The 22,381-nt window shown below is 44.4% G+C and overlaps 1 protein-coding gene across 2 annotated transcripts in view; it reads right to left on the bottom strand.

Moving 5' to 3' along the window:
* Nucleotides 1-2,772: 2,772 nt before the first annotated feature.
* The window catches only part of LOC115106107 (pleckstrin homology domain-containing family A member 5-like), a 198,176-nt gene continuing 178,567 nt past the window's right edge, over nucleotides 2,773-22,381 (bottom strand). The window contains exons 12-27 of one of the 2 annotated variants that reach the window (XM_065008185.1): nucleotides 21,772-21,947; nucleotides 21,118-21,455; nucleotides 20,822-20,905; nucleotides 14,015-14,080; nucleotides 13,733-13,813; nucleotides 11,708-11,857; nucleotides 10,498-10,599; nucleotides 10,252-10,404; nucleotides 8,991-9,135; nucleotides 8,614-8,738; nucleotides 8,153-8,353; nucleotides 7,414-7,974; nucleotides 6,322-6,473; nucleotides 5,950-6,119; nucleotides 4,634-4,768; nucleotides 2,773-4,039 (exon numbers count right to left, since the gene is read on the bottom strand). In XM_065008185.1, coding sequence (XP_064864257.1) covers nucleotides 4,674-4,768; nucleotides 5,950-6,119; nucleotides 6,322-6,473; nucleotides 7,414-7,974; nucleotides 8,153-8,353; nucleotides 8,614-8,738; nucleotides 8,991-9,135; nucleotides 10,252-10,404; nucleotides 10,498-10,599; nucleotides 11,708-11,857; nucleotides 13,733-13,813; nucleotides 14,015-14,080; nucleotides 20,822-20,905; nucleotides 21,118-21,455; nucleotides 21,772-21,947 — 2,599 coding nt within the window. In that variant the 3' untranslated portion in view covers nucleotides 2,773-4,039; nucleotides 4,634-4,673. Of the gene's footprint in view, nucleotides 4,040-4,633; nucleotides 4,769-5,949; nucleotides 6,120-6,321; nucleotides 6,474-7,413; nucleotides 7,975-8,152; nucleotides 8,354-8,613; nucleotides 8,748-8,990; nucleotides 9,136-10,251; nucleotides 10,405-10,497; nucleotides 10,600-11,707; nucleotides 11,858-13,732; nucleotides 13,814-14,014; nucleotides 14,081-20,821; nucleotides 20,906-21,117; nucleotides 21,456-21,771; nucleotides 21,948-22,381 lie in introns of both variants that reach the window. The other variant, XM_065008183.1, reaches the window with a different exon arrangement.

The raw sequence follows: 22,381 nt of genomic DNA on the forward strand, positions 1-22,381 counted from the left end.
CATAACCATGACGTAGTCCCCCGCATTGTGGACCGTTCCACGTGTTCCAGAGAACTATTGTTATATGTTTTATATTTCCAAAAGAATTGTTCCAGAAAACACAACATTGACATAATTTAAAGTGAAATGTTAGGGCCAATCACCCATTAATACATTTCAGTCATAAATCTAGACAATTCTTACCACCATACCGGTGTTCCACTCTTAGCGGGCCTTAAGCATATGTGTAATTATGTTTTTGTATAAAGCCTAGATTCAGGACTTCGTGCTTTTCAGCTAAAATTATTATGTAGAATTCTTGCCACCAACAAAATGTTGAATATTTGGGGCATAAAACCATCGAAGCTCTGCAGATTTTGTTGTGCGGATACAGAATCAATAGACCATTTATTTTGGTATTGCCCTCAGGTAGCCTGTTTCTGGTCTCAGGTTCAGGAATGGCTGAAAATGCTTAACATTGATCTAAAATTGACCCTAGAAATAGTACTGTTAGGAGATCTGGAGAGACCGGGTCAGTCAATTACTAATATACTAATACTCTTAGTAAAAGTATTGATCTTCCACACGTAATTTGTAGATTCTATTAGATTAGATTGAAATTGTACGTTAAACATCATAGCATAGTTGAAAGATATATGTTGAGTAGAACTTTGTAGAGGGTGGCCAGCAGAGATAGATGGGATGGGCTGAGGGAAGCTGAGGGTTGGGATGTGGAATTGGAGACAAGTGGGAGTGGAGTTGCTGTGCGGGAGATAGAATGATGGTCAGACAGTCAAAAATGAAGTCAAACTAAAACAATAAAAAGTACGTTTGAATGACACTGAGGGGCAGTGTTTTTACAGCTAATGCCGGTGTTGTACCGAAAATCTCCCCCCCTGCCAGAATCCCCCCCCCCATTCTAATTTCCTTATTCTTGTGGCTAGAGTCAAATACTTTCTTCGGCACACATCAGAGTCAAATACTTTCTATAGAACAAACTTCACGTCAGGATAGGACACCGAAATTATTAATTAATGTATGTGTGTTACATTAAACATAGAGGAGGGAGTGAAACGTTGGCAAGCATTAGACATTTCAGAACAACTACGGCTGAATTATTATCCTTACACTTTGAAAAATACTAGTCGAATAAGACATGGGAGAGATGAATAACTTTGGCAAAGAGATGTATTTATAGACTAATACAAATCAGTAGCGGATTTATGTACGAGCGACATGGGCAACCGCCCACGGCGGCGGGACCCGGGGGCGGGGCGCTGACGGGGGGTTCACCCAGGGCGCCATACAAGCAAGAACCGCCGCCTACACTTAAACAAATAGCCAAACCGAAAACTGCATACAAAATACTTTCTGCCACTAAGAACAGTGAAATGTTGGCTAAACTGACAACGGAGTTAAGAGCAGAAATCTCAACTAGCAAGCAAGTCCCAGCAATGAAGAACGGGGGGAGCAGGGGAGAGAGTTTCGGCACAACACGGGTTTGCCTGAGGCTGATGCCGTGCAGGTGTTTGTACACATGCATATACACACACTCTCATTCACATAAACGCATACAAGAACACACACATACATGTAATAGTGCCAGACATGCACACAAACATATATTGCTGTTATGATTTTAGTTGTCCTTGATGTCCTTTGGAGGAGGGGGGTCTCGAACGGTTGCGGGACAGCTACTGGGAAACTGTGGGGGGGATCTTGGTTTGGCCAGGTGGGAGATCTGTCAACGTGCCCTTGAGCAGGGCGTTGACCCTGGATGCTTCTGTGTGTTGCTCTGAATAGAAGTCTATTGGATGACTGGTGTGGTGTTGTTGTTGAGCTGCAAGTCTATTGGATGTTTCGGGTATTCAATAAACTTTTTTTTTTAAAGTGTTCCAGAAAACAGAACATTGACATCATTTAAAGTGAAATGTAGGGCCAATCATCCATTAACACATTTCAGTCATAAATCTAGACAATTCTTACCACCATACATGTGCTCCACTGTATTAGCGGGCCTAGCATATGTGTATTTATGTTTTTGTATAAAGCAGAGATTCATCAAAGCGGATATATTTTCTTTTCTTCATCTCCAGGCCTTATTCAGTTGTAAAAGTAAGGTAGGAAATCATGACCACATGTAAAAGACTCTTCCAAGTACAGGTACAAGAGGAGTAGCTAATGGGTATCCTAATAAAATACTAAATACGTAAGGTGGTAGGGATTAGGAACTATAGGGTAGGAACTAGTGGAAGGAGTGGAATGGAACCAGGCCCACATAGCCACAGAGTGCTCAAGGCCGGGACCACAAAAGATTCAAAGCCTCATTAACATAGCTACTCATGTGTGTCCAGCATGAAAGGGGGGGAGGGGGAAGGGAAGAAGGTGGTAGGATGGGGAAAGAGGGTGAGAATGGAGGGGACTGACCTTACTGTGTCGATGACCTGAGTGATTGGCTGCGTCTTGTGTGACAGTGGCACTGTCCAGACCAGAGATCATTCATGTACCAAGTGGATATGAGCTATTGGCCTGTAGGCTACACTTCCAGCTGGAGGCCAGAGTCCCGGTCCCTCAACGGACACAGAAAGGAGCTTCCTGATCTTTAAAGTTTGTCAATGTCTCGTCTTCAGCACCATCAGAGCTTCTATCATATCAGTGATCAGGAAATCATATTTGTAACATGATAAAACCAAAACAGCAGGAAGCATTGGGAATGGCATTCCTTCGATCTCCAATGTTTAAAACAATTGTAAATACGTAGCTTGTGTCATAACATAAACCCCCACTGCAGCATTTAAGAACATCAACATTTATTCCACATGATATAAAACAGATGAGATATGAACATTTTTCATATTAACTCTAATAATAATAACCTCAGACTTATAATTTCTGCTCTGCTCTTTCTATGGTGTACATCATTTACACAATGAAACTTTACATTTATGTACATTATATTTTAATGTCCTGGAGGAACAAAACGCCTGCTTATTGCTTATACATGTGCTATTCTCTTCTCTCTGTCCAGGACTCCACACAATCAGACAGAATCTAACACACAACCCTAATCTCATAAAACTATTTTATCTCTCTTCTATATTTTACTTTAAATATATCTCAGCCGTATAAAAAAAAAACAGAGAAGCAGATCGATTCTAACCCAGGACATTTACGTGTGGTTGTCAGCGGCGATCCTCCCGACATAAATAAACACAACTTTTATAAAATATTTAAACTCTGTCCAACAGCAGCAATAGGGTGGCACCTTATTGAAGTATAAACCCATTGAATAGTTAGTTCATTCTATATGTTTTATATATGTATATATTAACAACTTCTTTGAACAATGAGGGAATGTGCGGTGTAAAATATGTGGAAAATGAAAAGTTTAGGGCATCAGGTTAAAAACTTAAATGGGAGTAAAACCAGTAAAAAAGACAAGAGCATATGGCGCCCCCGTGTGGTTAAAGTAAAGCACTGCCTTAGTGTGTGTAGATTTGGTGCTTCGCCCTCTCAATAGTGTGTGATCGTGGGAAGACCTCAAATGCATACTCCTCCCATCCTCAGGTCCTTGTCTTCTTCTCAGAACCCATTAGATGAGAAAGGAGTATGCAATTGAGATCTTCCCAGTGTGAGACTCCTCTAGTGCTCTTATTTACAACTGTACAGTCCTCTCCTTTTCACAGCAGTGCTCAGCTAATAGACACTCAAGACATCCTCACAGAACATGTCCAAAATAACAGACCATCATAATACCTGTAATAATAATAATCATCATAAATTATCACTCTGGTAATACTATCTCGTCCTCTGATATCTCTGTGTGAATGAAAAAGTTTTGCATCACAGTTATTGTGTAGGCAGGCAGTAAGTAATACGAGCAGGCCTGTGGATCTACTCTTTCTGTCTGTCTGGCTACAGTTGTTTCTATACATACAGAGAGCTACTGGGCATGCTCTGTGCAGGCTGGCTGGTGCCATCATGGCTCTGTAGGATGCCATCTTGGGTCTCCAGGCTGGCATCGCTTATGAGTCACTGCTCACCAAGGTCAATGTCTGGGCTGCAGGGATAAGTGCAAAGAGAGGGAAGAGGTGAAGAGACCGATGAGCACACACAAAAATAGCAGAGGTCACAAGCCACAATGTTCAACAACAAAGAAATGTTGAGAAAATGTTTATGCTGACATGACTAGACAGTGCTTTTTGCTTCGGCGACAAATCATGTCTGTGTTTAAATGGCTGGTGTGATGTTGCCTGCTGGTAAGATCTGTGTCGATTGGAGGGTAGATCTCTGAGGGCTGAGCACTGGACCCTGAAGTTGAGGTTAGGGTGTTGATGGGTAGAGTTATTAACTTTACCTACAGTACATATTACCCCAATTACCTCAACTAACCGGTGACCCCGCACATCGACTCTGTACCTGCACCCCCTGTATATAGCCTCGCTATTGTTATTTTACTGCTGCTATTTAATTATCTATTACTTTTATTTGTTATTCTTATTTTTTGTTGTTGTATTTTACATTTTTTTTTAAACTGCATTGTTGTTTAGGGCTTGTAAGTAAGCATTGCACTATAAGGCCTGTTGTATTCAGCGCATAACATTTGATTTGATAAAGGTCAAAGGTTGTAGGTAAGGTCAGAGAAGTCTCTTACTGAGTGTAGTTCAGTTCACAGAACCACCTCCTCGACACGTCTACACACACATGAAGTGGGATCCGTCAGTGAGTTGAGGAGGAGATGGAGGAGAGGGAGAGGAGGAGGACTGGGGTGGAAAGGGCAGGCTTTTCACTGCAAACAACACACACAGTAGCAGTCAAAAGTTTGGACACACCTACTCACTCAAGGGTTTTTCTTCATTTTTACAATTTTCTACATTGTGGAATAATAGAGAAGACATTACAACTATGAAATAACACATATGGAATCCATCAAGTGCTATGATGAAACTGGCTCTCATGAGGACAGGAAAGGAAGACTCAGAGTTACCTCTAATGCAGAGAATACGTTCATTAGAGTTAACTGCACCTCAGATTGCAGCCCAAATAAATGAATGTCAGAGTTCAAGTAACAGACACATCTCAACATCAACTGTTCAGTGGAAACTGCGTGAATCAGGCCTTCATGGTCGATTTGCTGCAATGAAACCACTACCTAAAGAACACCAATAACAAGAATAACTTGCATGGACCAAGAAACACAGGCAATGGACATTGGACTGGTGGAAATCTGTCCTTTGGTCTGAGTCCAAATGTGCGATTTTTGGTTCTAACCGTCATGTCTTTATGAGACACAGAGTAGGTGAACGGATGATCTCCACATGTGTGGTTCCCACCGTGAAGCATGGAGGAGGTGTGATGGTGCTTTGCTGGTGACACTGTCTGTGATTTATTTAGAATTCAAGGCACTTAAGCAGCATGTCTACCACAGCATTCTGCAGTGATATGCCATCCCATCCATCTGGTTTGGGCTTAGTGGGACTATCATTTGTTTTTCAACAGGACAGTGACCCAAAACACACCTCCAGGCTGAGTAAGGGCTATTTGACCAAGAAGGAGAGTGATGGAGTGCTGCATCAGATGACCTGGCCTCCACAATCACCCGACCTCAACCCAATTGAGATGGTTTGGGATGAGATGAACCGCAGAGTGAATGAAAAGCAGCCAACAAAGAAAAGCAGCATACGTGGGAACCCCTTCAAGACTGTTGGAAAAGCATTCCTTATGAAGCTGGTTGAGAGAATGCCAAGATTCTGCAAAGATGTGTTATTTAATAGATTTGATGTCTTCACTATTATTCTACAATGTAGAAAAATAGTACAAATAAAGAAAAACCCTTGAATGAGTAGGTGTCCAAATTTGGACTGGTACTGTACGTAAATGCTTTGACATTTATCAGTTATATATCAATCAATCAATCCATCAATCATTCCATTAATCAATCATCATCAACAAAGCACTTTGTTCTCTTACCTGCCATCAGGTTGTTGTTGAGTTTAGCGTCCTCTACTGGTAGTTCATAGGATATGTTAATGTTGTTCCCCTGGGTCTCATGCTCCGGGGCCTCCCCTTGCATCACCTCACTCTGCATCATGTCCTCCTCAAGTTCAGGAGTCAGTGCTTCTGACACAGCAGCTGGCAAACTGGCACAGTCACACCTTCACATACAGGCCTTATTCCAATACTTACAAATGCATCCTTCTTTACTGCCTTTAATGAGGTAGTCACTGATCTAAATACAGTTGGATGAAGGAAGGGATGGTTTTAAAGTATTCAAACAGGGTCAAAGTTGCTATCGATCCAGAGAGGCTAAGATATGTCCTGGTGAGGCCCAGCTAGTCTCACCTGTTGTGGGGAATGAGGGTGTTGGGAGTGTGGGTGTTTCTCCTCTCTGTCTCCCTCTCCCCCTGCTGTTGATGTTGTCCAGGGATCAGGTACTGTACATACAGGGGCTTCACACCCTGATCCGATATCACCATCACCTGGGTCTCTGACACCTGCAACACACGGACAGTGAGATCGACTGTAGTCTGGGTTGTGTTCAGGCGGTACCAAACAGGAAAATATGTTTTGAAACGGAGCTCTTATTTTTGCCCTACTGAACACGATCTTGGTGGTCTAATGTCAATCCCTAGCGGCTACCTCTTCGATGTTTGGGGATCTGAAGAAACCGGGTAGGTGTAAGGCACCACTCCAGTCCTTGAGTAACTCCAGCAGTACATTTGGTTTATTCTAACCCCTGACAAGCCCACCTGATTCAAACGGTCAACTCATCATCAAGCCACCCAGCCACTCAGCGATGTTTGCCCGGGGCTACAAGAACAAATGCGTACTGTTGAGGATCCACAAGGACTGGAGTTGAGACACATTGGTATAAGACACATGGTGATAACCAATCAACCATATTATTATGCATCATCATCATCATCAGATCATGAGATTCCGTGGAGCTCAGGCCAGCTCTGGGAGGTGTCTCTCTCTCGCTCTCTCTAGCCCAGTGTGAGTCACCACGGCTGGGCTGAGGCCCAGAGATAAACCCCTAAATCCAGCCTGGATCCTCCTCACGCCCACAAAGACTCCCAGATCAGATTAAAGGACATTAACACGGAGACCAGGCTGCCAACACAACACAACCATTTATGCCCTAAAACCCTGAAACACTCTTAGCCAACATTATTGGATTAGATATAAATTTGTACTTGTACAAGTCTTTCCTCTCTCTCTGAATACTCTCTTTGAAAACATTCATTTTTCAGTGAAGGAACACAGTGCTCTGTGCATCCTCGGTAAGGATCTTTCTTATTTATACATGGTTACAGTACACCATGCTGACTCAGTCACCACTCCTACTAGTCATAAACATACTTATCAAATGATATTGTCTGCCATACATATTCTGCTCTCTGGTGGTCTGTGTGAGTAGGGACACTCTCCTACCTCTGTGTCCATACTGGAGCTCTCCGTCCGGGGCTGTGGCTCCTCCTCACTCAGCCTGGGGACAGGGATGACATCCACCTCCTCAGCTCTGTAGCTGATCTCCTCTACCACAGTGATTTCCATCTCCAGCTCCACCAATGCAGCCGTGTCAATATCCAGCGCCTCTTCTGGAGACACTGCAGTCCTCCCTCTGACTAGTTCTTCAGCTGCAGCTCTAGCCCTCTCCAATTCTTCTGCAGCTGCTGCCACTGCGGCCCGGTCTCTCTCCAGCTCCAATTCTGCAGCCCTGTCCAACTCCTCTTCTACAGCCACAGCAGTCCTGGCCATCTCCTGCTCCACCACTGCAGCCACCTCAGTCATGTCTCGCTCCAGCTTTTCTATTGCAGCTCGACCCCTCTCCATTTCTTCTTCAGCAGCTGCTGCAGCTCTGTCTCTCTGCAGCTCCAGTTCTGCACCTCGGTCCCTCTCCAGATGCTCTGTAACTCGGCCTCTGACCTCCTCCAGGTCTTGCAGTGCTGCCTCCAGCTCCTGGGTGTCTGTGGAGAACACCTCCAGCCTGACCTGCAGGAGACACACATGCCAAATTAATAACTCAGTTTTACAGTGTGTACACAATCACATTCAATGCTGTGAAACAACGTTTATCAACACACACACACACACACACACACACGCACAGACACACGCGTAGTCCTATCAAGTCCTATCAAACACACACACCAAACCGAGGAGAGGTTACCTGTGTAACGAAGGGGTTCTCCTTGGAGAAGGATGGAGAGCGTGAGGGGGAGATACTACTGCTACTTCTCTTCTTCTCCCTGAGCGAGGCCTGCTGGTGTCTCCTGATCCTCTCCAGCTGCTCCTCTACACTCATCCTGGCTCTGCCGCTCTCCCTCTCCCCCGGTCCGCACGTCTGCTCCACCGCACTGTGAGGACGCTCCTACAGGGGGAGCAGCGGAGCAGGGATCAGTCACGTTGGATTATTATTACGTTTTATCTGCCCGTCTATTGGTGACATATTGTGTCCTTCTCCAGCTCTTGTAGTGGTAAAAATGTCAGGGAATGAATAGCAACAGTAGCACTTCCGAATCCAAAATCAGTGCTGTTCTGTCTATCAAACAACAGTTTCTAATATGTTAGCGAGGGTCAGTGTATAGTTCTGTTCCCCTGCTATTCCCTAAAGTGCTGAGTCAGACTTACAGTCCTGGGGTCAGGCTTCTTGCCCTTCCTCAGGGTGACGTAGGAGGCGATGGTGCAGGACTCTGGGGGGCTCATGGGGGATTTGGTCCTGGGGGGCACGATACCCACTGGGTAGACTGGTACTCCTAATGGGACTTGGAGGGGTGGGGGACTAAGTCAGTGACAAAGCCATTAGAGGTGTTTAATTTTTATATTCAGTTAATAGAGTACTTATAAACCTTTTATAAGTAATACTTATAATGCGCTTTATAAGTTGACCTATGGAATTTATAATTACTTCTTGAATTCACTGAATTACAATAGTTTTGACCCGAGCAGGTATCCAGCCTGAAACAGCGGCAGCAGCATGACCAAACTGATGACAGACAGTGACTGACCTTTAGTGGCCGCAGGCTCCTTGTCAGTGGTCAGCCCCGCCTGTAGTCTGTCCTTGTCATTGTCCTCTCCGTTGTTATCGTCCACCTCCTCGGCCACAGTGGTCAGCTCTGGTTCACTCTTATACAGACGGTAGTCTGGGCCTTGCTGTAGAGGGACAGAGAGTCAGCACACTGAGAGGTACACGCATAGGAAACACGGACACCCGCAGGTCACAAAGTGGTCACGATGGATGTGACCGATGGATGGTCGAGGGACATTTAAAACGGAGCCGAAAAGAGCAGAAAACGGTTAACTGACACTCCAAACACTAAGAGTAGTCACACCGCAGCACAGCACTCAGACACAGTCGGAATGACAACTGGGGTGGAGTCACACACGCTTCCATGGAAAGAAGAATAAACCAAACTGAAGAGCAAACAGATGATAAACCAAAGGAATGAATGTCAAACTCAACACTCCAGGGTAAGAGGCAAGGAAAAACCTGAATGTCTACAAATGGTAAAACAAATGATTCAGAGCAAACGAAAAGAGAGTCACAACGGTGACCCAAGTTGGCGATGAGAGATTAACCATGTGTGGTGAGGGTAAAGGTAGAGGGTCAGGGGTCAATTTGTACTGGTCTTGTACAGAGTAGGATAAAACTGCCCCTAGACACTGACCTAAGATCAGTTTTGTATTACCTCACCCTAACGGTTAAGATTAGAATTTGGTGAAGTTAAACAGATCCTAGATCTGTGCTTAAGGGCAAGTAGCGATGATGAAGCACAAGGACAGGGGTTGAAGGGTCAGGCGTGACGAGTCAGCGTGTCTCTTACACTGCTGTGTGTTCCGTTCCTCTGGCCGTGCTTGCTTGTGTGTGGTGGCGGACGGGCGCCCGAGGGGGAGGGAAGGGGGGGTACAGCGGGAGGGCGCTCTGTTGAGCCGTAGGACTGGGGGAGGGGCGGGCGGGGGGCTGACGGTCACCCTCCGTGAGAGAACAGAGTGACCGGAACAAGGTCACCGGCTGCCGCATGAGGAGAGGATAGATAGAAAGTTGTTGTTGTTGAGACACTCTTGTGACAACAGTAAGCCACACCAGACAAGAGTATTAGACAGATCAGCACAGTCTCCTGTGGCATTGAGTGGAGCTACCTGGCTCCCATCCGTCTCACATGTAGGCCTTGGACAGCTTTAAATCAGTTCACAAAGACTCCATGCACAGATTATATACAGTACTTATCTGGTGTTTGTCTTTATCCATAGAGTAGAAGTGAGACTCACCTCGTTCTTCTGTAGGTTTGAGATGGGTTTGGAACCAAGGAAACCAGTGTCAGTGGTCCTCTGGGGTTTGTTCTTGGCCAGAGCCTCCATCACATCTTGGATCCTCCACAGCTCTTTCTGGATGTGGACATGCTGCTGGCTGGGAGGTTCCGTCTGCTCACACAGTGACAGAAAATGATTAAAAAACACTCTACATCTTGCAAAGGCATGTTTGCATGTGTGTGAGTGGTTGAGAGAGAGTCTTACCTGTGGGCTGCCCAGGGCCTCTAGCTGTTCCAACAGGTTTGTTTTGGCCAGAGAGACGCCAGATTCCATTTTATCATACTCCCTCCACGACCGCTCCAACTCCTGAGAGACAAGAGGGTGTCACTACTAGACAGCGTGTGTGTGTGTGTATGTGTGTGTGTGTGCGTGTGTTTATGCACTGACACTCACAGCATTGACACTGGAGAGATCTTGAAAGGTGCTGATCAGTGTGTGTTGACATCTGCATGTACAGTGTGTGTGTGTGTGTGTGTGTGTGTGTATACATATTGTGGCGAAATCCTGCACAGAGCCTTCACCGTGCGTTGCCACTTAAGTAGCGCATCAGCAGTAAGGAAGGAGAAAATAAAGACAGCTCGTTCAGCTCTTTGGGGAGGAGCTCTTGGTTGGCGCGACAGTTTGATTGTGTGTGCTATGCTGCAGAAGTTTGGTTTATTTTCAGCGTGTGTAGTTTATAAAGTATTTAACTTAATCATCGGTGTGACAGTTCTAGGTCCGCGCCGGTTATGGATCGCATGGAATTAGTAGCAACATTGTTACGAGGCTTTGACATACAAACCATCAGACAGTACACCGGCATACCTGAAGACCACAGCTAAGATCTCTCTTGTTCTCTTTCTCTCTTTAGAGCTGGACTATTATTGCCCTGCCAGATGTATTTGGGTGGACATTTTAGTTAAAAGTGAGGTTGCTTGCAAATTGTGTATTGTTATGTGAACTGTATTGAGGTGTACTAATGACATGTGGCCGAGAAGATTGTGGAAATTTTTAAGGCCTTTGTTGTGTCTAAGAACACCCCCCACATTCATACCCTCTGCACTCCTCCACTGGACGATAATACATATTACTGCAAATCCTCTGTTGATGACTGGGTTCTTTCTTGTATGAAGTCGCTGTTCAATTGCTCTGCCATTATTATTATTATTATTATTATTGTATGAGGTATTCTGGGTGGGGTTACCCCTGTGCTGTGATGTGGGTTTTATATGGTGTGTATTCTCTTTTCTCTCCACTGGCTATCTGGTAAACAGGCTACACTCTAGGCAGTCTCTTCTGCTGATGTGTGTTGGTCTGGTAGTGGTACTCTCTCTATTCTACTATTTTCCTTTCGGTATGGTTAATACCTGCCTGGCGCCCGAACAAAATCTCTCTTTGCCCCTCTCTAATAAATACCGCTACAATATGAACTCACAGTGTTGACCCGTGCCAGTTCTCTACAGGTACTGAGCAGTCCATTCTGCAGTACGTCTCTCTGCTGTATAAGGCTCTGTACAGCTGCTGGGTTGTCAGAGCTCTGCTCTATCTCCTGACTGGCAGACAGCAAAGCCGTCTCCAGGGTGTTCTGCAGAGAGATAGGAAGAGGAAGAAGACGACACAGGTCAGCACAACATCTACGGCCAACATTTGTCTGACGACTACACGCAGAAACACAAACAGAACCACAGGCAAAGAACCAACCAAACATTATCATAGCATCGCCACCATCAAAAGTGTGTACCGCCACTCCCAGGACCCTAGGGGGCAGGCTAGAGCTGCTGTCTGCAAGGGAGAGAGAGTCAGTTCCCAGCTGTGAGTCTGCTAGCTCGTCTATACACTGTGGTACAAGCCTGGCAAAAGAGGGTTGGTAGCCTTGGAGAGACCATGATAAAGTATTCATACCCCTTGATGTATTCCACATTTTATTTTGTTACAGCCTGAATTCAAAATGGATTAAAAAAAAATTAAAAGTCACCCGTTTACACACAGTATCTCATTTACATAAGTATTCACACCCCTGAGTCAATACTTTTTTAGAAGCAACTTTTTCAGCGATTGCAGCTGTGAGTCTTTCTTCAAAATTCTTCAAGCTCTGTCAAATTGGTTGTCGATCATTGCTAGACAACCATTTTCAGGTCTTGCCATAGATTTTCAAGCAGATTAAAGTCAAAACTGTAAATCGACCACTCATGGAATAATCACAGTCTTCTTGGTACGCAACTCCAGTGTAGATTTGGTCTTGTGCTTTAGGTTATTGTCCTGCTGAAAGGTGAAATCAACTCAAAGTGTAAGGTGGAAAGCAGATTGAACCACATTTTCCTCTAGGATTTTGCCTTTGCTTAGTTCCATTCAGTTTCTTAATTATCCTGGAAAAACTCCCCTGTCCTTAATGATTACAAGCACAAGCATACCCATAACATGATGCAGCCACCACTATGCTTGGAAATATGGAGAGTGGTACTCAATAATATGTTGTATTGGATAACACTTTGTATGCAGGACAAAAAGTGAATTGCCACAGTACTACTTGTAGTAAACAGGATGCATGTTTTGGAATATTTTATTCTGTACAGGCTTCTGTCTTTTCACTCTGTCATTTAGGTTAGTATTGTGGAGTAACTGCAATGTTGTTGATCCATCCTCAGTTTTCTCCTATCACAGCCATTAAACTCTGTAACTGTTTTAAACTTACCATTGGCATCATGGTGAAATGACTGAGCGGTTTCCTTCCTAACAACTGAGTTAGGAAGGACGCCTGTATCTTTGTAGTGACTGGGTGTATTGATACACCACCCAAAGCGTAATTAATAACTTCACCATTCTCAAAGGGATATTCAATGTCTGCTTTTTTATTTTTACCCATCTACCAATAGGTGCCCTTCTTTGTGAGGCATCGGAAAACCTCCCTGGTCTTTGTGGTTGAATCTGTGTTTGAAATTCACTACTCGACTGAGGGACCTTACAGATAATTGTATGTGTGGTACAGAGATGAGGTAGTCATTAAAAAAAATAATTTTAAACACTATTTTTGCACACTATTATTGAGTCCATGTGTCTTATTATGTGACTTATTAAGCAGATGTTTACTCCTGAACTTATTTAGGCTTGCCATAACAAATGGGTTGAATACTTATTGAGTCAAGACATTTCAGCTTTTCATTTTTGATTAATTTGTAAAAATGTCTAAAAACGTAATCCTGCTTTGAAATTACGGGGTATTGTGTGTAGACCAGTGACCAAAAAATCTCAAGTTAATCAATAGTAAATTCAGGCTGTAACAAAAAAAAAAAAATGTCAAGGGATGTGAATACTTTCTGAAGGCCCTGTATCTCCGTCAGTCTCGGCACACTCTCTCTCCTTCTCTCCCTCTGTATGATAAAGGTCTACTCCAGCCTCAGACAGCCCAGTGTGTGTGTTTGTAAAGCAAGTTGTCAGTTGAAAGTCTGTGTACAGTAGTTACCTTCTCTCTGTGTAGTTGCTGTAGTTTCTCCTCCTGTGTTCTCACCACTTGGTCCTGCTCACACAGTCTGCTCAGCTTAGTCTGAAACACACACACACACACACACACACACACACACACACACACACACACACACAAAGTGTGGTATTCTATTAATTGAATCTTTCAATCTATGTCTAGGAAGCCAACTGCTGTGTGTCTAGACTAGAGGATAGGTGCAAAGGGAAATTAATACTTTGCCCTCTACCTCGACAAGACAATAATAAAAGGACTTGGTCTTACGTCTATGTCGATGTCCTCTGGTCTCTGGTGGCTGTAGGAGTTGTCTTTGTAGTCCTCAGGGCTGATCTGAAACACCAGACAGCCTTAGAGACACACATGCTGTGTTTACACAGGCAGCCCAATTGTGATCTTCTTTTCACTAAATGGTCTTCTGACCAATCAGATCTGCTCTGAAAAAGATCTGATTTGAAAAGATCTGATGTTATTGGTCAAAAGACCTATTAGTGGAAAAAAGATCACAATTGGGCTGCCTGTGGGAAGACAGCCACAGACAGGGGACGGCAAAACAACCTGTAATACAGACCCATGACATGGGGTGTTTCTCAATAGTCTACTTGTCTCGTTGTTAAAACTTCTTTGGGATAGGGGGCAGCATTTTCACTTTTGGATAAATAGCGTGCCCAGAGTGAACCGCCTCCTACTCAGTCCTAGATGCTAATATATGCATATTATTATTAGTAGTATTGGATAGAAAACACTCTGAAGGTTCTAAAACTGTTTGAATGATGTCTGTGAGTATAACAGAACTCATATGACAGGCAAAAAATCCAAACAGGAAGTGGGAAATCTGAGGTTTGTAGTTTTTGAACTCACCCCTATCGAATACACAGTTGGATATGGGTTATTTTGCACTTCCCAATGCTTCCACTAGATGTCAACCGTCTTTAGAACTTTGTTTCAGGCTGCTCCTGTGAAGGGAGGCCGGATGGGAGCTGTTTGACTAAGGGGTCTGCCTGCAGCCTCGTTCTCAGTCACGCGCAGTTCACATGAGAGGTATCTCTCGTTCCATTGCTTTTCTACAGACAATGGAATTCTCCGGTTGGAACATTATTGAACATTTATGATAAAAACATCCTAAAGATTGATTCTATACTTAGTTTGACAAGTTTCTTCAAACTGTAATATAACTTTTTGAACTTTTCGTCCGACTGGACCTGAACGTGATTTTGGATTTGTTTACCAAATGCCCTAATAAAAGAAGCCATTGGACATAAATGGACATTATCGAACAAAACAAGCATTTATTGTGGAACTGTGATTCCTGGGAGTGCATTCTGATGAAGACCATCAAAGGTAAATTAATATTTATAATGCTATTTCTGACTAATGTTGACTGCGCAACATGGCGGATATTTATTTTGGCTGGTTTGGGCTCTGAGCGCCATTCTCAGATGATGTTTTTTCCCGTAAAGTTTTTTTAAATCTGACACAGCGGTTGCATTAAGGAGAAGTGTATCTAAAGTTCCATGCATAACACTTGAATTTTCATCAACATTTATAATGAGTATTTCTGTGAATTCATGTGGCTCTCTGCAATATCACTTCATGTTTTGAAACTACTGAACATAACATGCCAATGTAAAATAAGATTTTTGGATATAAATATGATCTTTACCGAACAAAACATACATGTATTGTATAACATAAAGTTCTATGAGTGTCATCTGATGAAGATCATCAAAGGTTAGTGATTCATTTTATCTCTATTTGTGCTTTTTGTGACTCCTCTCTTTGGCTGGAAAAATGGCTGGGATTTTCTGTGAGTTGGTGGTGACCTAACATAATAATTTGTGGAGCTTTCGCTGTAAAGCATTTTTGAAATCAGACACTGTGGCTGGATTAACGAGAATTGTATCTTTAAAATGGTGCCTAATACTTCTATGTTTGAGAAATTTTATTTATGAGATTTCTGTTGATTTGTATTTGGCGCCCTGCAATTTCATTGGCTGTTGGCGAGCCAGTCCTAGACAGGTTAAAGAACCGGACAGGTAAAAGCACATTTCTAGTAGGTATCCACCATACTGATGACAGCCGTCCTGTGTCTTCCGATCAGAGCAGATGAAGGAGATGACACGAGGAGAGGAGGCCACAAGAGTATTAAGATGCACCCATGGTCTGGTTATTCATTTGTGATGTGGTTTTCATGGTAAATATCTGTGTCCTTACAAGAGTTGTCCACAGGGTCAACAAAGCCCAGAGAGAGAAGAGAGAGGGAGGGAGGGTGAAATGGAGCTCTCCATGCAATTTCATTGACCTTCTCTTCTCATGACTTATGACTTAACAACACTTTGGATACAACTTCGGAGTACAACTAAGGAGTGTCAGCCCCCTCTGCTGGGAAATCAGACTGTGTTTTCCACTTCAGTAGCATCACTGATAACAGTCCTACTGATGGAGGCTCCAGGGGTGTGAAGAAGTTATGGAGGACAGGAAGCTGGCATCAGGAGGTCACCAGAGACTAGAGGAGGATGTTCTAACACACACACACCCTTAAGAGAGGCTAGAGGGCTGCTGTAGTGGTTGGCTAGGCTGGGTGTATAGTCCTCTGTGTTGGCAGCTCTGCCCTGTGCCACACTAATTACCGTCCCCTCTGTGCACTCTTCATTACTGTCCCCCGGTACACTCTGTCATGGCTGGAGCTTGACTAATGAAAACCTCTAAAAGACCTGGGCTAAATCTGGCCCTTACGGAGGCACACACATTAACGCACACAGTCACACACACACACACACACACACACACACACACACACACACACACACACACACACACACACACACACACACACACACACACACACACACACACACACACACACAGCTGGGGAAAACCAGCCATCCTCACACTCCTGACTACTTCAGTTAAGGAGCAGGCAGGTGATTTTCAACCCCAGGACAGCTAAAGAGGGGGAGGTTTAAGAGAGCAGGGCTGAAGTCATACCTGTAGAAGCCTGTAATAAAATGATAATTTAGCACAGTGGAAAGGCCAGACTATGGACCCCACACAGTACACCCTCTAGGACAATTTACCCAGCTACAAATAAAATACCCCTGCACTCTTTCATTCACTGTTACACTATTGGGCCACCACCCAAAAAAGGAATTCATTGTATTTTATTAACTTTTTATTTAACCTTTATTTAACTAGGCAAGTCAGTTAAGAACATATTCTTATTTACAATGACGGCCTACCGGGGAACAGTAGGTTAACTGCCTTGTTCACGGGCAGAACGACAGATTTTTTTTTACCCTATCAGCTCAGGGATTCGATCCAGCAACCTTTCGGTTACTGGCCCAACACTCTAACCACTAGGCTACTTAAACAACAGGTTATCCATTGAGCTCGTATCAAACCCATGTAGACAAACGGAACATAATATTACAAAGCACAGAGAAGAGAGGTGCTGATTTGACTGTGATCGTACAGCGCCGAGCCAACATAAGATCCATCATCAACAGCATTGGTATTGCAGGAGGATGGGGGGGGTATGGCTCTAAGGTAGCAGCCACCGTAATACTCAGCAGCAACAATACCATCAAGTTACAATGAGGTAGGATGGGCATGGCTAATTAACATCCACCATAACCCAACCTCGGACTGATGAATAAAGCACAAATGAATGGAGAGGATGTGCTGTAGTCAAAACAACACATGAAGGTACATGTCAAACAATGTTGGGATCATGACACCAGGAAGAGGGGGAACCGACTGACTGACTGCATCCAATGTGAACAAAAACAGGAGGGATCGATGATGGAGGGAGGAGAGGAGTGCAGGAGAAGAGTCATTGGTTTGCCAATAAGACCTTACTTGCTGGTACAGTTGAGGCCGTGGTGCAGAGTTCTCAATCATAGTGTGAATCGTGAAGATTAACGGCTCATTGTCCTTCGTCTAGTGGAGATCGACGTTAGGCAGGGTGGAAGGGAGCAACAACACACAACAGCATAATATAGGTGTTAGTTAGCGAACACAACGGCAGAGCCTAGAAAGGATCCATCGAAATAAAGAACACATTGTTGTTATAAGGTACTAGTGATTGAGGGAGATGGGGGGGCCTTGAGCCAACAACCCTGGGGTTATAGCTACCACCTGTACCATAAAGGCCCAGAACTCTTGGGAGAAGTCCTAGTATGTTTACAATACATACAAGGAGGCTACAGTTGGGTCCAAAGACAATATTGCCAGTCCCTCTCAGCAGACGGAGGAGAGACAAAACGGTCCTGATTTTCTTAATATCATCCCGACCAAAAACTACCAACAAAACAGCAAAACAATTGCATGCATCAGAGCCTATGGACCAGCGGGGAGAGCAGGGTCGGCGAGTTAAAGTTCATTCATAACCCGCTGTGAAATTGCCTGCCATTAGAGGTGAAAGCCTTTGAAATGGCAGATCAAATCATTTCACATTTGGTTAGAGGGGTCCCAATCAGACTCCGTGAAGTCACTAAGTGAGGTCCCTCGTGTGCACATGGTAGAGTGGTTTCTCCTGCTACACATGACCTTTTCAGAAACAGGAACTTCATTATTTACCCATTCTAAACCAAAGGGCCCGTTCCGAAAAACAAACGGCACCTTTAGACGTCTGCCCTGATTATCTATGCCTGAGTGAGCGCTAGTCAGAACGTCAGTCGCTCGTCCTAGCCACTTTACCTGAAACCCCGGAGGTTGTTTCTATAGGCTTAATTACATTATGATAATGACATGACTAACTCATCATCAAAAGTTGAAGTTTGCTCTCGGGCTTTCTCAAGCTTGACTTACATTCATTTTTTTTAATAAAGACTGTTCTCCAGGGACTGTACGAACTATACAGCACAAAAACACACAAGTAATCTTATTAGTTTAGGGCAGCATTACCATGCCAAGAAGGCATTTTAATTTATTTTTTAAAAGTATTTTTTACTTTTCTTGTACTGAGCTAGACAATATGTCCTCCTGTGGGAATGCAGGTTTGCGCAGCTCCTATTCTGCAGTGAACGGTATATGCTTCAGGAGGGCCGGAGAGAAAAGAATGAAGAAGGAGAGAGAACGTATAGAAAAGACAAAAAGGAGCATTTGAGTCACTGATAACCCTGGGCAGAGTGAGAGCAGCTGGGTGTATGACCAACCCTGAGGAGTGCCTAACCCTGAGAGACACACACAGAGAGAGACAGAGAGAGAGAGAGAGGGAGACACCCAGAGAGAGAGAGACAGAGACAGAGACTGAGAGCAACCAAAGATATAGCAGTACTCCTCACCTGGCTGTCCAGATACATGAGGTTCCTCTGAAGGTGATGAGATAGAACCTCACTCTAACATCAGAAGGCAGTAGAGAAAGAGGGAAGAGAGAAGAGTCAGACAGGAGAGAAAGAGAGAAGGGAGAGGGAGATTGAGTAAGGCAAACAGTAGGAAATAGAAGTAGAACTGGTACAAGCTGATAGTGAAAGATGAAGATGAAAGAGGAAGTCGCTACTGTGGCTTTGGCATTAATCTGAAGCATGAACCACCACAGCCATTTACTGTTGATTACTGAGCTAAACCAAACCATGCAAAACCCATTGCAACTACTTACCAACACTTTCCTCGTAAAGGTATTGGGAAACCACAGCAGACAACAAGAAGGCAATCACATGATGCTCATACCATGCTGTCCTCTGCATGTCAACAGATCAACAGATGAAATCAAGGCCAGATGAACACAGCACACCAAAGGGTTGAAAGGAGTTCAAAACTCAACCAAAACTCAACCATACCACCACTGAACCACACAGGTAGGAGCAAACACATAATATGCATTCACTGGAATGCATGGCCTGCTCATAGAGCCTTGAGCTGCATGGAGATGGCACATCAACACCCAACCACCCACACACACACACACACACACACACACACACACACACACACACACACCACTCCTGGAGGTGACCAATGACATGCTGTGTATGTGCACCCTCCTGGTGCTAACCTTGGCGTTGGGCCCCTCCATGCTAAGGATCATTAGCTGAGCCACAGTGTGCTCCCGGATGCTGTTGAGCTCAGCCTGCTGCCGACGCAGCTTTATTAGCAGCAGGGTCAGCTCCTCTGGCTGCACAATGCAGCATAGACACAGAGGAGATAACGAGACAGTCAATTCATCCAGTGGTCGATCAATGAACAAATACATTAACCAAACCTCTCTTGATTTTCCATTTGGCGATGGTTTTAAATTGAGGAAAATTAGCGATAGCTTTTGTAATCCCTGCCCTAATCTATGTTTCTAACCAGGACTCTGACAAGTCTTTAGGCACAAGATGCCTTTGGAAACACTGGTTTTGGGTCTTGGCCTGTGCTGGGGCTGGGCTATAGGACTTACACCTTTTAGAGAATGTCTGAAATAAACTCCCTCGGTCTCCTGACTCCAAACGGAGTAACTTTCCATCAAATGGAGATGAAAAGTGAGAGAATATATTCAGTAACAGTAAAAGCGATCATTTCAAATCACTCATTACAAATATTTCTCATCAACTGCATTCTGAAGCCGCCGCTCTGTGCGCATTCCACTGGAGTTGCACAATCACAATAATATTCAGAGAGTTACAAAATGAACTGTGGAGAATATCAATCTCTCTGGCTGATTCTAGTCTACTCAATTTGAGAGGACACAGCCAAAGGCAATTTCGTTGGTGCCACTGTCTCTCTCTCTTTCCGTATCATCACCAAGACAATGCCATTATTTTAATCAAATTGTGTCTGCTACAGACAGAAATAACAAATGCTTGCAATAAAAGACAGCAGAGAATGTAACGAGGCACCCACTCTGACAGAAATACAGTACACATACAGGCTATCCATTGTAGCATGACAGAACGACAGTAATACATGATAGCTTGATAGCTTTTTATTCCTGTCACAAAAACAGATTTGTATTTGCGTCCCATTGAAATCATACCAATAGCATAACTATCACTCACAATGCATTGTTGTTGAGAGAAAAGAGGTCAGTAGAGAGGAGAAGAAGGACGCAGAGAAGAGGTGAAGGAGGTCAGAGAGAGATACGTGACTCACCGTCTTGCCCTGGAGTGACTGTGGGGTAATGGTCTGCACTGGGATGCCTGCTGGCATGGACCGGCGGTCAGGTGGGTAGTTATACTGAGGGAGAGAGAGAGAGAGAGACAGGATGCTCTGTTACATGTACTGATTTCAACTGGCTGACAACTAAAATGAATGCTCTATTAATAAATAAAATAACTACTGCTCAATGCAGAGCAATTCCAGTCATTTCTGTATGCTTGAAACCCCTGGTGATTATTTTGATGTGTAAGACTGGCTTAGATGATTGTGGTCCATTCCTTGTCCGTTACCTTGGTGAGGTGAGTCCTGTGCCTGCAGTCTATAGTCATAGTCTGGTCCCCTCTGAAGATGGGTGAGGACACCTCGGACCTGGTCGACCCTGGTGGGTTGTCTCTGCGGTGCTGTCCCAGGGGGGAGAAGGTGTGGTAGAGGGCCAGGGATCCATGGGAGGGGGATGTGGGGATGGAGGGGGCCACCCCCTGGTGCTCAGAGATGTTCCCCATGGTCTTGGGGCTGGGCAGGGTCCCGTAGTGGCCTGGTGGTGGTGGGCCCTGCCTGGAGAAGGCCTGCCTCTGCTGCCACTCATACAGCTGCCACATGGTGTCGTCCCTCATGGAGCGCCTCTTGTCTGCATTTACAGTTTTACATTTCAGTCATTTTGCAGAGGCTCTTATCCACACAGACTTTAACTTGGTTAAAACAAATATATATCAACACAATATATCACAGTCATTACAAGTGAAACCGTACAACCTCAAGATAGCCACAATCTGCTAAATCAGTGCCAGAAAGAAAAGAAGTGCGAGTGCAAGAAAGTATAACAGCAAAGTCTTCAACTACGTTCCAAACGGCACCTTATCCCCTATAGTCCCTGGTCAAAAGTAGTGCACTACATAGAGAATGGGGCACAGCCAAGTACAACAGTAAAGTTTAAGACCCATCACCTGCGTTGGATGTGGGAGCCAGGGCACGGTCGTAGATGGAGCCGGCCACGCTGCAGATGCTCTCGGGTCGGGACAGCATGTTCCTGGGGAGGGTACGGTAGCCCTCAGGGTAGCGGGGAACGATCTGGGCACGGTGGCTGGGCATGTTGCGGGGCAAGGTCTGGTAGGAGGTGATGCTGAAGGACAGGGGGACAATGAGGGGGAAATCAGTCAATGGATCAGCTGATTAAACATGATTTACAAATACTTTGATCAATCAATCCACTCATATAGCATTTTATAAACTGGGTGGTTCGAGCCCTGAATGCTGATTCGCTGACAGCCGTAGTATATCAGACCGTATACCACGGGTATTACGCGATGTGTCGTGCTTATGAACAGCCCTTAGCCATGGTATATTGGCCATACACCACACCACTTCATGTCTTATTGCTTAAAAATAGTTATAGAGAAGAACCTGGGCCTAACCCCTAAAGAGCAATAATAGATACTTAGTAGTGTAAGTGCAGCATGCTTACTGCCTCTCTCTGTTAGTCTTAACAGTACTGTAGAGTACCTACTACCTCCTGTAAAAGGCACTGTAGAGTACCTACTACCTCCTGTAAAAGGC

This window comes from Oncorhynchus nerka, linkage group LG23 (genome assembly GCF_034236695.1).
Source record: "Oncorhynchus nerka isolate Pitt River linkage group LG23, Oner_Uvic_2.0, whole genome shotgun sequence".
Lineage (NCBI taxonomy): Eukaryota > Metazoa > Chordata > Actinopteri > Salmoniformes > Salmonidae > Oncorhynchus > Oncorhynchus nerka.